General features: G+C 42.1%; 2 protein-coding genes across 3 annotated transcripts; one reads left to right on the top strand and one right to left on the bottom strand.

The window, feature by feature from the left end:
* Window positions 1–239: 239 nt before the first annotated feature.
* churc1 (churchill domain containing 1) lies at window positions 240–3262 on the bottom strand. Its single transcript, XM_050058183.1, has 4 exons — window positions 3069–3262; window positions 2679–2814; window positions 708–778; window positions 240–600 (listed from the first exon to the last, which is right to left on the bottom strand). The coding sequence occupies exons 1-4, from the start codon at window positions 3105–3107 to the stop codon at window positions 508–510; spliced, it is 339 nt and encodes a 112-aa protein (XP_049914140.1). The 5' UTR covers window positions 3108–3262; the 3' UTR covers window positions 240–507.
* Window positions 3263–3338: 76 nt separating this feature from the next.
* On the top strand, window positions 3339–15193 carry znf106b (zinc finger protein 106b). 2 transcript variants are annotated; one of them, XM_050059071.1, is made up of 21 exons: window positions 3339–3424; window positions 3848–3984; window positions 4115–4176; window positions 5802–6005; window positions 6094–7350; window positions 7445–7784; window positions 7862–7922; window positions 8265–8419; window positions 8515–8575; window positions 8655–9417; window positions 9513–9562; window positions 10008–10141; window positions 10446–10580; window positions 10886–11002; window positions 11568–11759; window positions 11986–12048; window positions 12333–12452; window positions 12777–12848; window positions 12953–13024; window positions 13136–13282; window positions 13391–15193. In XM_050059071.1, the coding sequence occupies exons 2-21, from the start codon at window positions 3850–3852 to the stop codon at window positions 13445–13447; spliced, it is 4197 nt and encodes a 1398-aa protein (XP_049915028.1). In that variant the 5' UTR covers window positions 3339–3424; window positions 3848–3849; the 3' UTR covers window positions 13448–15193. The 2 variants fall into 2 exon arrangements, with proteins under 2 accessions (XP_049915028.1, XP_049915026.1); XM_050059069.1 differs by lacking the exon at window positions 3339–3424 and adding an exon at window positions 3453–3643.
* The last annotated feature ends 332 nt before the right edge of the window (window positions 15194–15525 follow it).

The raw sequence follows: 15525 nt of genomic DNA, 5'->3' as shown, positions 1-15525 counted from the left end.
ATGAGCCATACTATTTGGGGGCAAGCTACTTGGTAAAATAAATAATTTTGAACCATATAAGCTGATAAACATTTTGTTTTTAAAATATCCTAACGCTTGAAACAACCATTTAGCCATTTTTAAATCAAATTATAGCTATTTTTTGGATAATTAACAAACCCTCTAACTCCAATAGCTGCATGTCATTCTGACTTTGCAACATCAGATATAATGTCACGAGCAGTAAAATGCAGACGGTATTAAAATCCTTACTAGTAAAAAATGTTTATTTACAGTACATCAATTCACATACAGATTATCTGGTCTTGTCATGGATAATAAAAAGCAACGTCCTGCTCAACTGATATCAGCATACAGTGGTTTATAAACAGACAAGGACTTAAAATATGGAATATATAATTGAAGAGGTGCATTAAAATTTAAAAGGATGATAACCAGCAGCCAGCAACACGTCTGTGGAGGTGACACTCGATCTAAAACATGAATCATGACCTGCTGGTGTGACGTCTAGAAGAGAGGCGCAGACTGTCTGGGGTCATCTGGTAACACACTGATGGAGTCCTCTGCCTTTCCACACAGCATGCAGAGCATAGTGTACTCCTGGACAACACATAACAGATGTAATATACAGACTGTACAAGGCAGCAACTAACACATACAAATACAGATCACCATATGGTTAATAAACTAGTGTGCAGACACCTTACCTGGTATTCATCAACAACAGAGAAAGTGTATTCGTGCCTGGCGATGACGTGGTCACAGTTTTTGCAGACATCTGGAAAGAGAAATGGGCATTGATGGATCATTTTTAAACATACTGAAGATGAGTTTCTTAGAAGGTGGGCGTTGTTACCATTGACTTTTGGTGAGTTGTGACAGATTCTGTAAATTTTTCTTCATACACTGTATAGCCATTACCATTCTGACACATTAATATTCTGCTTTAACAGCCTCCACCCTTCTTTAAAGGTTTTCCACAAGATTTTGGAACCTAGCTGTGGAGATTGTTCCCATGAAGGCACAATCGCAGTAATGAGGTCGGCCTGATGTTAAAGGGGAGCTACGCCCATTTTCAAAATTCACATAAGTTATTCCTACAATCCAAAAATATTTTACGATATGAACAACTCTCTCCCAAAAACTAAAGTGCTCAAACTCAAAGTTGTGATGTCATCAAGTATAGAGTCTGGAGCTGCTCCAAAGACAAAGACTTGGGAAAGATATTATTGATGACACTTAAAAGCACCCAGGGGAATGTTCTGAGTATATGGGTACATTTTCTGTTTCAGAGCTGAAAACATTGCAATAGAATAAAGCTCATTTGAGTGTAGATCGAATCAATGTAACGTCATGCTCACAACAGTCACCTCCGGGTAGACAACTGGCAAATGATTTGAATTGCCGACATATGTGAAATCCACAAACTTGTTAATTTCTGTTGTTATTTTCAGCTGTGACCTTAACGTTTTAAGATGTAGAGTTAAACATGCTGGTACGACTGAAAGGGCTTTCTGACAGCAAGGTAAAGCCATGAAAATACTCTAAACATAGCATACACTTTAACTGAGATTATGTTTTTTAGTTAGGACGTTTTTAAGGCGGCTAAAAAACAAAAATGTTTTACATTTCATGTACATGATATGGGAGTAGAACCTGCAAGTTATTATAAACACACATTACCATGCGGTCTATAAAAAAGGAAACAAGCTTTCTGTGGGTCCTCAAAATCAGCCTCACGTTTATTGTCTATGAAGCAGCTCCCGACTTTATATGTGATGACATTATGAGTTTGAGTACTACTTTTGTGGTTTCTAGCTTTAAGAGAGAGAAGCTCATGTTCACAAATACTGATTGAAGTTTCCTAGACCATGTAAATAACTAGGGCTGCACAGTTAATTAAAACATTATCAAAAACACAATATGGCCAATTGCAGGAGCTGCAATTTTTTTGTTGGAAGTAAAAACAAAGTCCCAACATGCCATTATAAATGAAACTTTGTGGTGCTATAGAGATGCCCCAGCCGACAAATCATGTCCAAGACATAAGGAAAAGTGTTTGCTCGGTACAGACCCCAGCAAAGATATCATCATCCTTTTAATGTTTTTTTAATTTATTCATTTCCGTAACCCTTGTCCTGTTAGGGGTCGCGGTGGTGCTGGAGCCTATCCCAGGTGACACTGGGTGAGAGGCAGGGTACACCCTGGACAGGTCGCCAGACTATCACAGGGCTGACACATAGAGACAGACAACCATTCACCATTCCCACTAAAATCTGTTCATAAATTGCATTATAATTTCTTGTGCATATTGTGCAGCCCTGGAGATACTATATTGAAATTCTTACTTTAAGAGGTGTTCTCCTTCAGACCAGAGCTCTGTGCAGGCCTGTTAAATACTTATGGACTGTGGCATGTTGAAACAGGAAAAGAATCTTCCTCAAACTGCTGCCACAAAGTCGGAAGCACACTAGTACTACTTTACTACACACTAGCACTACTAAAACACCACTGCATGATATTATTTAAGATTAACCTCAGCTTGAATCAGCCCAAATCTGAAAAACAGTGCATAAACAGTCGAATCATACTTTTAAATCTAAAGGTTTTTCCCCACTACAATAACAAACGCTTGGTGAAGTTGTGTGAGGAGCACAAGAGGAAGAAGAGTGACTAACGGTCATATGTGACGATCTCCTCTCCATCATCATCCTCTGTGGCTTTATTGCTGATCAGCACAAAGTCCCTCTGGTGGCAGTTGGCACAGCCCAGGTAGTTCATCAGGTAGGAGCCATTCTCCAGACAGGTGTTGCCCTGAGCAGCACATCACAGGACCACAGTTAACTCTTTATGCTTTACCAATGGCGCCCTGGAATTTATCCTTAAGCCTTAACATTATACCAAAACATCATCTTTTGAGGTGCTTGGTTTTCCTGTCCTTACATAAATTAGCGTTACTCACCATAGCTAACTAGCTAACTATCACCCTTACTTACTAGTATACCAAGTGGGCGTTGTGCCCTAAAAATAAGTAGTAAGTAAGTAGTAAGCTTGTTGCCTCGACTTACCCGGTCCGGGTATTCTTTCTGCACGCAGCCGTTGCACATTTTAACTTTAAAAGCCTATTTTATTCAAGTCAGTTGGCGATAAAACACTGTCAACAGCCTTTTTAGGGTTGCGAAAACATCTCTTCCGCACTGGACGGTGGCCCCTGCGGCTCATTAGAGTTGTAAAACACCGTGGTCAGCGGACATCGTTGCAAACCCCCCAACTGTAATTTGTAGATCTATGAAGACCGCCCGCCGCTGCCTCACTTCCGGTGTCATCTCCGAACGATTGGGAGACGTCACGGCTACGTAATTTACGTGCGCAAACATGGCGGTTGAGCTGCAGTAGAGTTTTGTTGCCATGTGAAAATTGTCTGGTAAATATGAGGCATTTAAATTTTATAGATACTATTCGTGTCAGAACAGTCGGTTAGGATTTAAGCTAAGTGCTGTTAACGTTACCCAACGGCTGGTGTTAGCTGTAACGCGCGGACCGTTAGCTTGTTTAGCTCACCTCAAACGTGCTTCAGTGAACGTTGGCTAGCTTTGACTTGACACCCACGTTGTGCAGCTGTTAACACTGGATTACTGCAGTGGTGTGTTGGTTATAAATTGTGTCATTGTGTTCACCCTAATGTCGATATTACGTAAAATATCACCTGCAGTTTATGTCGCATAGGCCCAAGGCTTTTATTCTGTGATGGTATGATGCTATTGAGACACTGCAGTTAGGCTATATTTATCCTGTGCTGCAGAGCTTTGTTTTCACACATGTGCTGTTCTTGTGTTCACCTGTTTAGAAATGGCAAAGGTTCAAACCCCAAATGAAAAGGTGGTGAAACCCCCTGTGAAGAAAAAGAACAACCACAACTCTAAAAACTACAAGAACACCAAAAGGAACTACTGTATTCTGTGTCGCAGGTTTCATATGAAACATGTAAGTGGCTCTATATTAATCAATACATTTTAATGAGTAACACTGCTGGGCTGCTGGATATGGGTTTTTCCTACAATATTGAGCTGTCACAAAAGATTTATAATCTTGACGTTATGTCTCTTTACTACAGGAAGCACAAGAGCATGTGCATAGTATGCTGCATCACAGGGAGCTGGAGACTGTGCTGGGCAAGTGAGTGATATTAGTCAACGACAGTTTCATTTAAGAATTATTTAATTTCATCATTTTTTTTTCATGAGGGATGCAAAAATACACCAATGAACACTAGGGCGGCAACTAACCATTATTTTCATTGTCGACTAATCATTTTATCGAAAAATGTGTTAAAATGTTGAAAAATGTCGGTCTGTCTCTCCCAAACCCCAAAATGATGTCATCTAATGTCTTGTTTCGTACTCACGCCAAAGGGTTTTAGTTTGTCATGGGAGAGTGTGTAAAGTCGCCAATATTTGAACGTAACAAGCTGCAATAAGAGTATTATGGGGTACTTTTATAGTACTTTTCTATGAAAAATGACTCAAACCGATTAGTCGACTACTAAAATCGTCACTGATTATTTTAATAGTTGATTAGTCATCGATTAGTCAACTAATCGTTGCAGCCCTGATAAACACACATAATGCACTTAAGACATTTTGGTGGGGGGTGTAGTATGATCTGAGAAAAGAAGTAGAAGGATGGCACCCATTAAAAAAATCACTGTATGTTCCAATACCCATACATTTAGTGTGTCAGAAAACAGTATGTCCCAATATACAGCATGTCAAGTGCAGTATGCCATAAATACCAGGATGTTCTATTACATGTGGCCATATTTTGCAGTTTGCAAGCCAACATGCTTTTTTAGCTATTCCACAATCCTCTGCACAGTGGCTTGCATACTGCAAAATATGTCACATCAACTGGGCTGCAAAAAGATGACAGCTTGACAGCTAATTGACAGCCCTTAGAAGTCGCAATAACGGCTGACAGCGCATTGAAGTAACTGATGACACGTTTGAATAACAATTGGAATGTTACTTATTTAAATAAACTAAATAATCATAAAGATTACTAACAAGAAAAGGACATAAGTTTGAAAATATCAATAGAAATGCATGTGTAATTTCACTGCTGTGAATATAATGTTAGAATCTACAATGTATGCAGTTATAATTTAAAAGCAAAACTACATACATCGCAGAGCTCTCCGGGTTGACCTCCGTCTCTTGCAAGCTCTATGAACAGTGTTTTGGTTTATCTCCAAGGTAACAGATATATTAGAAAGAGGGTCAAAGTTCAGGACATTATGTTATGACAAAGCAGTATGTCCCGATTGTGTGCATATTGCATGCAACAGTATGTACTTTTAAAGGGCAGCTGCAGTACATCCTGAAAGTAAAAACAAAAAGTAAGCTATTTGGAGTGCACCCCTGTTCTATTTCTATGATGACACCATATGTACAACATATGTTTAGGCTGCATTCCTCAGGAGTATTTCCTTCAGCGAGAAGTTTGACTCATAAAGTTAATTGTTTGTAGAAAAACAGGTTTATATTTGTCAATGTAAGGTCTTAAAAGAATATTGTATTGGTATCGTATTGAAACTCAGGTGTTGTGTTGGCATTAGTATCAAAAATATCAAATTATACCCAACCCTGACATACTGAGAACACATAATCATAACATGCATTGGCCCAAAACTCTCATGGGCACCATTTTGTTGTTTTGATCTGAACAGAGAGCTAAAAGCAGGGACTCTGACATCTCCTCATGTCCGACAAAAATGGTGTTTGTTGTGTTTTTTTCATTATCAGGGATTCATTTCATGAGTGTCAGGCGTGTAAGGCCTCCTCCATGGGTTTAAACGAGTACGCTCGGCACATCTCCACCGCTGAACACAAAGCCAAATTGAAGAGCTTGACGCAGAAGAAGGTGAAGGCCCTCTCTCTGTTCAAGACTCTGGACAAAGAGACCATGGGCCAGATCCTGGAGAGAAACAAGACACTAAAAAAAGAGGAGTAATAATTTATCCTATATATCTGTTTGCATTTTATTCTCTCCGTGTTGTGATATGTTTTAATAACTTGTGTTTTTTTTTCATTACAGGAAGAAAGCAATGAAAAAGAAAAAGAAGAAACTGAAGCAGATAGCTGGTCAGAAGCGTGCAGCCATGCAACAGGGAGGCAGCCGTAAAAACATGGCGGTGTCCAATGTAGCGAGGCCGGAAAAATCCAAACAAGTGAACACGAGGATACTGAAACAGGGAACGTACCAGCAGGAGAGAAATGATGCTGTTGTTCAAAACAAAGAGAATAAAGTATCCAGTCTGCAAAGACCTCTTTACCAAAGAGAATCAGTTTTGCAGTCTCAAAGTGGAAGATTGACTTATTTGTCAGGAGAACCTGCAGGTCGAACTCTGCATTGCTCTAATGTTCGAGACCAGTCCACCCAATCAGCACAGCAGCCTGACAACTATTCAGTCAAAACTGAGAGCTCCCAGTCGGACAGACTTAATAGGAGACCACAAGGAGGTGTCACTAACAAGCCGGGACAAAAATCATGGCCTACCAACAGCCAGAATGACTATTACAACAAGCAGTATGATGGAGACTTCACCAGTGACCAGCTTCCTCATAACGGAGCCATCATCTTTGGTCACGGCCAAAATGAGAGCACGGAATCTTCTCAGCCAGGACGAGAAGGTTCAGCTCACCATGCTTCAGCGAGTGGATCTGCCAATGCAGCTCCCATACGGGATGTCGACATCAGCGCGATGCTCCGTCAAATCAGAAGAGCGCTTGGTGTGAGGGAGCCGTGCAGAGCTGACCGTGAAGCCCGGAAGCAGAGCAGTGAGGCGGGTGTCCGGGTGACTGAGAAAGAGTCGCCGACAGGCGGCTCCTGTAGGAGGCACGCCAAGGAGGCTACACTTCCCGTCACTTCTGCTGCAGCTCCATCTGTGCAGTCTTCACAGGTCAACAGCCCTGCTCGTGCATCCCATTCTGGCGTTTCTTCGTCCAGTGTTGCTCCTCCTGAGCCAAAGCAGACGACATTTAGAACGACACAGGGAGCGACACAACAGTGTGAGAAAAGCTCAGTGTCTGCAAGTGACTCAAATAGAGCATTAAACAGCAAAGAGAGAGAATCTCAGGCCCCGCCTGACAGCCAGACCTCTGAGCCTACCTCGAACATCACCCGCAGGATTCGAATCGCCCACAGATCAGCCACAGTTCAGGGGGGAAATGCGGCTGGACTTAAACCAACCCTGAATAAAGTGTTCAGCTTATCAGGGGGCAGTAGTAAGTCGAACTGGAGGGAGATGTATGAGGAGAGGAAGAAGCAGGCGAGGGGCAAAAGCATGCCCAGGTAACCTCTTCATGTCTTTTCCGCTGTATCCATTTTAACCTGTATTTGCCAAACAGGGATTTTTATTTGTTGTTTTAATTCTGTGTGGTAACAGGTTTGGAATTCAGCTGGCAAACCCTCTATCGAACCAACAAAGCTCAACACAAGCAGAATCTGACACGACTCTGTCAGAGGGCTTCCACTGGGAGTCGTTCCCAAACAGTCCTTCAGCTGCACACTGGACTGGACTACCTCCTCCGCCCCAGGACACAGTATATAATGACTCTCGCACAGAAACCCAGTCAGCTCCTCAGGTGCAGGAGCCTTTGGAGCCTCAGGAAGGCTGCAGCAGGCAGACGGTCCACGCCGTCTCTGTGAAGATGGAGCAACGCTGTGAGGATGAGAACGGGGATTTGAGAGCCAGCAGTGGTGCCAGCAAGAGGAAACACAACATGGTGAGTGTAGGTCACAGCTGGAAGATCCAACTGATAGATTTTTATTATTGGAAATTAATTGTTGTGTGTTCTTGCAGTATGATGACGTTTCTGATAAGCAGTCAAGTGGAAAAAAGAAGAAAACAAAGTCAAACACAGGTAATTCTGACATTTGAGAGCTCTAAGCGACCAATGAAATGTTGCCGACCTATGAACTTTCTGAGTGACTAATCTTTGGTCGACTATTGGAGCTAGCTTCCTTTATTTGTTATTGTCTTTTTTGAAAGGGGCAAATGTAAATATATGCACATCATGTGTAGGTACAAGCAAGGCTGCTGTACAACGACATAACTGAGAAGGATAATGCCTGCACACTGACTCTGAACCACAGATTCATTTAGACAGATGATGTTTTGATTCCGGTCAAGTTGTCACATTAAAGAAAGAAATGTCATCCAGTAAATCTCAGTGTGTATTTTTCCCTTTCTTCCTGCCGTACAGACCAGGGCCAGATGGACCAGCTGTTGGCCGTGTCTCTGAGGGAGGATGAGCTGAGCCACTCGTTGCAGGATTTGGACAGGTCTCTGATCCAGGCCCGCAGTGCCCTGCAAGCTGCCTACACAGAGGTCCAAAGACTCCTGTTATTGAGACAGCAGGTAACACCACTAATGGAGATACATAAATCTGTTTTACTGTTTCCTCAGGTGTCTTTTCATTTGTTTACATTAAACTGTTCTTCCTGCTGTTGTAGTTTACTGCTGAGATCAACAGTCTGAGAGCCCAGCGCATTGAAATCCTGCAGGGGATGCAAGGTACAGTCAGTTTACCCTTTGCTTTAAATGACCTCACATGCAACATTATTTTACCTTTGTCTTTCTTCATCTCTCTCAGGAGGATACTCAGGAGCATCTACCATAACAGAGAGAGCCACCACCTCACCAGCAGGGGCACGACTCTCTCCCCTTCCTTCCTCTAGTGCCTTCCCCACTCAGCCATCACCCACAAACCCAGTATCTTCCATCAGCCCCCTTGCCCTGACAGCCATGCAAGTAAAGCAAGAAATCTTCCAACAGTCCGCAGCAGGACAGGCCAGTCAGTTTGCCAAAATGCTCCCCTGTAACTCTGAGACACCTCAGGTACCTGCGACCCAACCTGTGCCCTTGTTTCCCGCTGATTTGCTCCCCTCACTGCTGCTGCCATCAACAAGCTTAGCTGCTCCAACAACTGCTGTCACCTCTCTGAAACAACTCCAATCTGAGCCCTCTGTATCGCCAAATGTAAATCAGCAGACTGTGAGGTTAGCGAGCGAAGAAGCACAGCCAGCTGACAGTGATTCTGAGGAAGAGGCAGGAGGAAATCTCAGTACAGAGCAAGTTAAAGGAAAAGAGCCAGCAGCAGAGAAGTCTGACTCCACTTCAGCCCCCAAAAGAGGTCAGAATGCATCTGCTGCAGCATCAGACGACGATGGAGGAAGTGAGAGCGATGCCTCTGTCAAAATGATGGAGCCCTCCAACCCGGTGGTCATTGATATCGATGAATCAGACAATGAGGACGCACCAGATGATCCAGTCCAACAAGAGCCCCCTGAGAAGTCTGTCAGTGTGGAATTTAATTCTTCAAGCACACAGGCGGTTCAGGATAATGATGCTGAGAGGTGAGATCACAGTTGGTATAGAATCCTGAACATTACGAGCATTGCTTTATTTATAAGTGTGAAATGTGACCGACTCTTTTCTCTTGACAACTCAGGAAAGTTCAGCCGACAGCTGTGCCAGTGAAGGATGCCAGTGTTCCTTTGGGTGAGTGTTGTGTCTCCTGCTAACCCATGTCCCTAAAGCCACACAAAGAACATGTTGGCCAATCAGCAGCCTGAAGAAAGCTATTTGTGGAGGGCTGCTTGGAGCAAGGACCTCCATAGCATTCTGATGCCTCTGTTCTTTTTCAAAAACACTTTTCTGGCCATTATTCATCACCATAACTCAGGAACAGAAGGGAAGAAATTGGGTCAGATACTTGATTAGTGACACCAGTCTTGGGTGGCCCCCTAAAACTGTGTTAATCGTATAGATCTTCTGCACAGCTGGGGGGAAGATGTATGTGATGTAGCAACATCCATATGTGAAGCATTGTCTCCTGTCATTGCTGCATATTAGCCTGGACAGACATTGATGTAAACTTCAACTTGATTGGTTGGTGGAGGTATACAACCACAAGGCAGTACATTGAAGGTTTTTTTTTCCTCAGAGGGTGTTGAGAATGAGGAGCCATCTGTGGGAGCTTTTTTGAATCACACGGGACCAGTCCACGGCCTCCAGGTTCACGAGGGTCGACTGTACACGTGTTCAGGGGACAACACGGCGCGGGCCTACGGTCTTATGGTATGTTGATTACAAAATTTTGCCCCTGCTGACAGCTGCATCCTTCCTCAGACATTAAACAAATCTTATTAAACTACGACAATCCGTCTGTGTCATGCAGACTGTTCTTTGCTTTTTACTCGTTGTGAAAAAATAACTAATCATTTTTCAGGTAAAGAAAACACACAATAATCTTTATGCACTGCTGTTGTTGCTGCTGTTACATTGAATTTATTACATATAAAGTTATGCAATTTTTTCGACATACCAAGCACCAAAGGTAATGGATCATAATAAGATGTATATTTTGTCTCTGTGTATCCAGAACAGGGAGTACCAGGCCGTGTTTGAAGGTCACACAAACAAAGTCAACTGTCTGCTGGTAGCATCGTTCCCAAACATGCCGGCGCGCCTCTACACCGGATCCAGTGATCAGACTATCCGCTGTTACAGCATAAAGGTACAAAACGTCTGGACTCTTTATGATTTGTTTGTGTCTAACCCTTATTAGACCAGGAGTGGCTTCAGTTGTTAAAGAAAGAGCAGCTTTAGGCCCCGGTCACACAGAAAGCGTTTTAGCAGCTGGAGGCGGCTTTTTGGATTTTTCAAAAAAATGAGAATGAAGCCTTTTGCTCACAGTTTTTGCCATCATACTTAAAATACACGCCCACTTCTGTGAGCTTAGTTCTGCCTCCTGGCTTCTGGTTTGCATGTTGTTTCAATGTCTTTTTATTCAGTGATATATTTCTCTCCTCTCACTTTTAGACCACGAAGTGTCTGGAGCAGATCACTCTATCGGACAGAGTGTTGTGTTTGCACACTGCCTGGAACATCCTGTTCGCTGGACTCGCCAATGGATCAGTGGCTAGCTATGACTTAAAGGTGGGTGACTGTAATAAAGGGGAGGAAACTCAAGATTTCAGCACCATGAGTGGTTGGTATTTCTTCTGATTTGACATCAAAGTCCCAGTGAAAGAGAAGTTAGAGCATCTTTAGCTTTTGTAGAGAATATTTGAGCGGAGTACAGTCACAAGAGGGGTTTAAATCACTTCCTTTGCAACTGATTAGACCAATTAAAAGTGGGCGGGCCTGGAGTTTAGCACATAATGATTAACTGAGGCAGAGACACAGAATTAAAACTGAAAATGTATTTTTTATTTCACTGGCTCTTTAAAAACACTCATATGCTGTAACCTGAGTAAACCAACAATCTAAACTGGGTTTGTGTTAGTCATATTCTGTCAGATTATGTTTCTGGCACGTGTTAACCTGTAACCAGTGTATTTGAACGAACAAACAAAATAAATTGTTGACTATATTTTCAGAGCGTAGGTCTTGCCTTTGTATTCTTGTCTGTCGCAGTAATGTTCTGACAGCTGCTTTAAAACAGTAGCACAGTTGTCTCCACATTTTCTTCAGCCCTGATCTCTCTGTCTTTCTCACTCAGACTCTGAAGCAGTTGGATGTGTTTGAGTGCCACGGCCCACGAGGTGTGAGCTGCCTGGGTACAGCACAGGAGGGCGCCCGCCGAGTCCTGCTGGTCGGCTCCTACGACAGCACCATCAGCGTACGAGACGCCAAGAGCGGCCTGCTGCTACGCACGCTGGAGGGTCACACCAAAACTGTACTCTGCATGAAGGTGAGGAGACAAACCCACATCTGAACACTTGAGCTGTTAAACTTTATAATGATTTTCGTCCAGGTAAGGAGGCTAAATAACTGGAGATTCTCCAGTTTAGACATTTACATCGGCTGGAAAAACATTGGGTTGTATGTCTTGTAGATGAAGTGTAGATCTGGTCATTAAAGAGATTATTACTCGTATATCACGTGTACTGAATTACATGTTTCTTTGTTGTTTTCAGGTGGTGAATGACCTGGTCTTCAGTGGCTCCAGTGACACATCTGTTCATGCCCACAACATCCACGTAAGTTAAAAAGTTTCCCAATAGCTAAAATTATCTACGAGTAAGGATGGACAGACACTTGAAGTTTGCTTTCCTGTCTTGCTACATTACAAATCTATTAATCTTAATTCCTGTGTCTTAAAAGTTGAGCACAAATTTAGTTATTAAAGTGACAAAAAATGAGATTATTCAGATTTATAATCCTATTATATTTAAATGTTAATTTATGCGGAGTGTGTGTCTGGGTTTTTGTTCTGGCATGTTTCTCTTTCCATTTCTTGCGTTCACTGTCTTTGTTTTTGCAGACGGGCGAGCTGGTTCGTATCTACAAGGGTCACGGTCATGCCGTCACATCAATAGTCATCTTGGGGAAAGTGATGGTGACAGCCTGTCTGGATAAACTGGTCCGAGTTTACGAGCTCCAGGTACAGAATATATGATTTAAAATTTACCAAGATGTGTGTTTAAGAAAGTGGACACAGGCTGTTTTTTGCTTCACCAACCACTGTAAAATAATCAAAACAAGTTTTTTTCCTTTATTAATTTAAATTAGATTTCTCATAGTTTCCATTTGCAGTGTTAGAAGTGAGGTACAATCAGGCCGCCATTTAAAAAGATCTTAAATTTGACTCCTTGAAACCTGCAGATATATTTTGTTCTGGGTTTTTTTAACTAACCCCTGTATCTGTCGTCTTGTGCATCACTTGAATCATCTATTAACTCGTCATTTAAACTTTGTGTCTTTCCAGTCCCATGACCGCCTGCAGGTGTACGGGGGTCACAATGACATGGTGATGTGCATGGCCATACACAAGAGTGTGGTATGTTGCTAAAGCTGATCCAGCCATGTTTCTGAATCTAAATGTGCACAAACGATGGACTAATATTGTTAATCTATGTATCTACCATTGTTTGTCTCACTCAGATCTACACAGGCTGCTATGATGGCAGTGTTCAAGCTGTGAAGCTCAACTTGATGAAGAACTACCGCTGCTGGGTAATGACTCATTACACAGAGAGTGAAGCTTAGAGGAAAAACTTTTTGTAATTTTTTTTTTATTGACTTGTATCTTGATGTGTGTCTCTGTGACCTTTGCCCCCTGTTCAGTGGCAGAATTGCGCTCTGATCTTCGGCATGGCGGAGCATCTTTTGCAGCACCTCGTCAAAGACCACACCAACCTGAATCTGCAGTCTGTCAAATGCCGCTGGAGAGGCTGCAGCACTTTCTTTGGCAAGCAGCAGTGTGTTCGGCAGGTAATGAACTGACGCCATCTTTGTTTCGACAAAGTGAAGATTACCAGTTGGCTCGTTAGCCAAGCAGCGTGCATGAGTTCCTTAGTCTTGTTTGTATTTGTCCTGCAGAAGCTGCCGGAGCACATGCAGAACCACGCGGAGAACGACAGTAAAGTGCAGCTTTGACAGCAGCAGCGCTGAAGTAAGGTAGCAGATAAGGTTGGAGTCTCATCCATTACAACACATCGACTGATTTTCTCTTTCAAAGTTCTTCCGGATTTTCCGTTTTACTTTCTGTTAAATTCCTGTGGGAGAACATATTTTTCCTGTATTTCCCATCTTATTTCCTCATCTCTTCGGTGTTGTGCACCCTGTGTGACCTCTGTGACAGTGAAACAAGGCAGGCCGCTTGTTATTGATCCCTGAAGCCGCTGTATGACAGGATTAAGACGTTCAATCTAAAACCTTTTGGGACCTTAGTAGCTTAGTAACCTCAGTAATTATTTGTGGTTATCAGTAATTCTTCTTTTTTAAACAAGTAATTCATCCCTCTTTTTTGGATCTGTTGGTCGACACCATAAAATATATTATACAGTAACCCTCCTCAGATATGTGTGTGTGAGGCTAATTATTCAGACTCACACTAGACAGTTTAAAAAAAGGATTAAAACCAATGCAACAGAACAGGTGATATTGTCTTTAATCCATGCATTTGTCTTCCCTCTTACACCTGGCACCTATAATACCCACAATGCAACTCAACTGCTTACAGGTCAGTTGCAGAGTCACGTGTATAATGCTAATAGGGGCTAATATAGCATCCAGCTGATAGATTCAAGCAGAGATGAGAAGCCGGCTACAGTAGTCTGGTAAGCTCTAGGCTTGGGCACAATCAAGTTATTATAGTATACCGGGGTATCTATAAAAACTTATATGGAGAGGCTGTATTGAGGATGTAATGTATGTAGTGCACATCACGTGCCACTAGAAGTCAGTTTCTGCTGGTGGAACAGGAAGCTGAGCTGGCAAACATGGCGGCTGCCAGTAGTGAAGACAGGATTAAACAACCAGTTAGCAATGGCAGAGAGACACAGAGGGACTAAACAACATATTTTAACATCTAACTCTATGAATTAAGGATTTATTTCAACCAAACCAGAGTTGGTTATTGTTGTAAGAGTGGACTAACTAACTAGACAACTAACAAGATTAACTAAGACAGTTTTGGTGAGCTTTTTGTTTGTTTCTGTCGAGTCTGAATGAAGTGTGTTTGGATTAGTAAACAAGGCAGTTCAGCTCGTCTTAGTTCGGCGGAAGACACAAACTTACATTCAGGAAGTCTGCAGTTGTGTTTTTCTGTCTAATAGGAAAAATAAGAGTATATTACCTTCCTTGACAATTTGTTTATTCATTAGACCAAAGAAACGGAGAGAGCTTGTGGAACGTTGTGAATTCACTGGTCAGAGAGGTTAAGAAGTGCTGCACACAAATACCAGCATAAACCGCATACCTGGTAAAATTTCGGGAAGGTTTGAGAAAATAGATAGTGCCCAAGCCCAGTAAGCTTCTTCCTAACTCCACACATCCAGATTGGTTTCATTTCCAAACTTGTAGCCTTCAACTCCCACTGAGGCAGACTCAAATCACATCACTTTAGACAATTTATCAGATTTAATGCAGCTCTCTAATTTTAGGAAAGGTTGGGGCTCTGAGGAGGATTTTCAAATCTTTTGGGGTTGTTGTCAGTTCGCTTTGGTCGGGACATGCATACGTGGACGGTAGCTCAAATATGGAAACAAACAGGCTTAACTTGCTGGTATACTGTATTATATTTAGAAAGTGCAGTTTGGGAGTTTCTCCAGGGTTTTAAATCCACACGTTAATATTTCGCAACCTACTTCCTGTATAAAGAATAAAAATCTTTACCACCTGCTGTCACGTCAGATTTCTCTTTTTTTTGAGTCGGTAAATTGTTAATTGTTGGTGATACCACAGTGTAAAGACAGTATATCCTTAACTACTTCTTGACTCAGACATTTGCTCCTGTCACACTTCAGAACTCTGAAATAAATTCCTTGTGTTGACCGAGAGGTTTGGTTTTAAAAAAAAATCCTCATCTATAAACGTATAAACCATCTGTTAATTTATAATGTTTCCCACAGAGTTATTCTAGGCAATGAACTCGTTCCTTTTATCACTTTTTCCTTGTTTGAAAACTCGCGCTTTGAACAATAGACGTAAGTAGTTGTGAAAGTTGTCAGACC

This window comes from Epinephelus moara, chromosome 12, assembly GCF_006386435.1.
Source record: "Epinephelus moara isolate mb chromosome 12, YSFRI_EMoa_1.0, whole genome shotgun sequence".
Lineage (NCBI taxonomy): Eukaryota > Metazoa > Chordata > Actinopteri > Perciformes > Serranidae > Epinephelus > Epinephelus moara.
The sequence above is the reverse complement of the archived record's forward strand: the minus strand, read 5'-3'. Positions and strand labels throughout refer to the sequence as shown.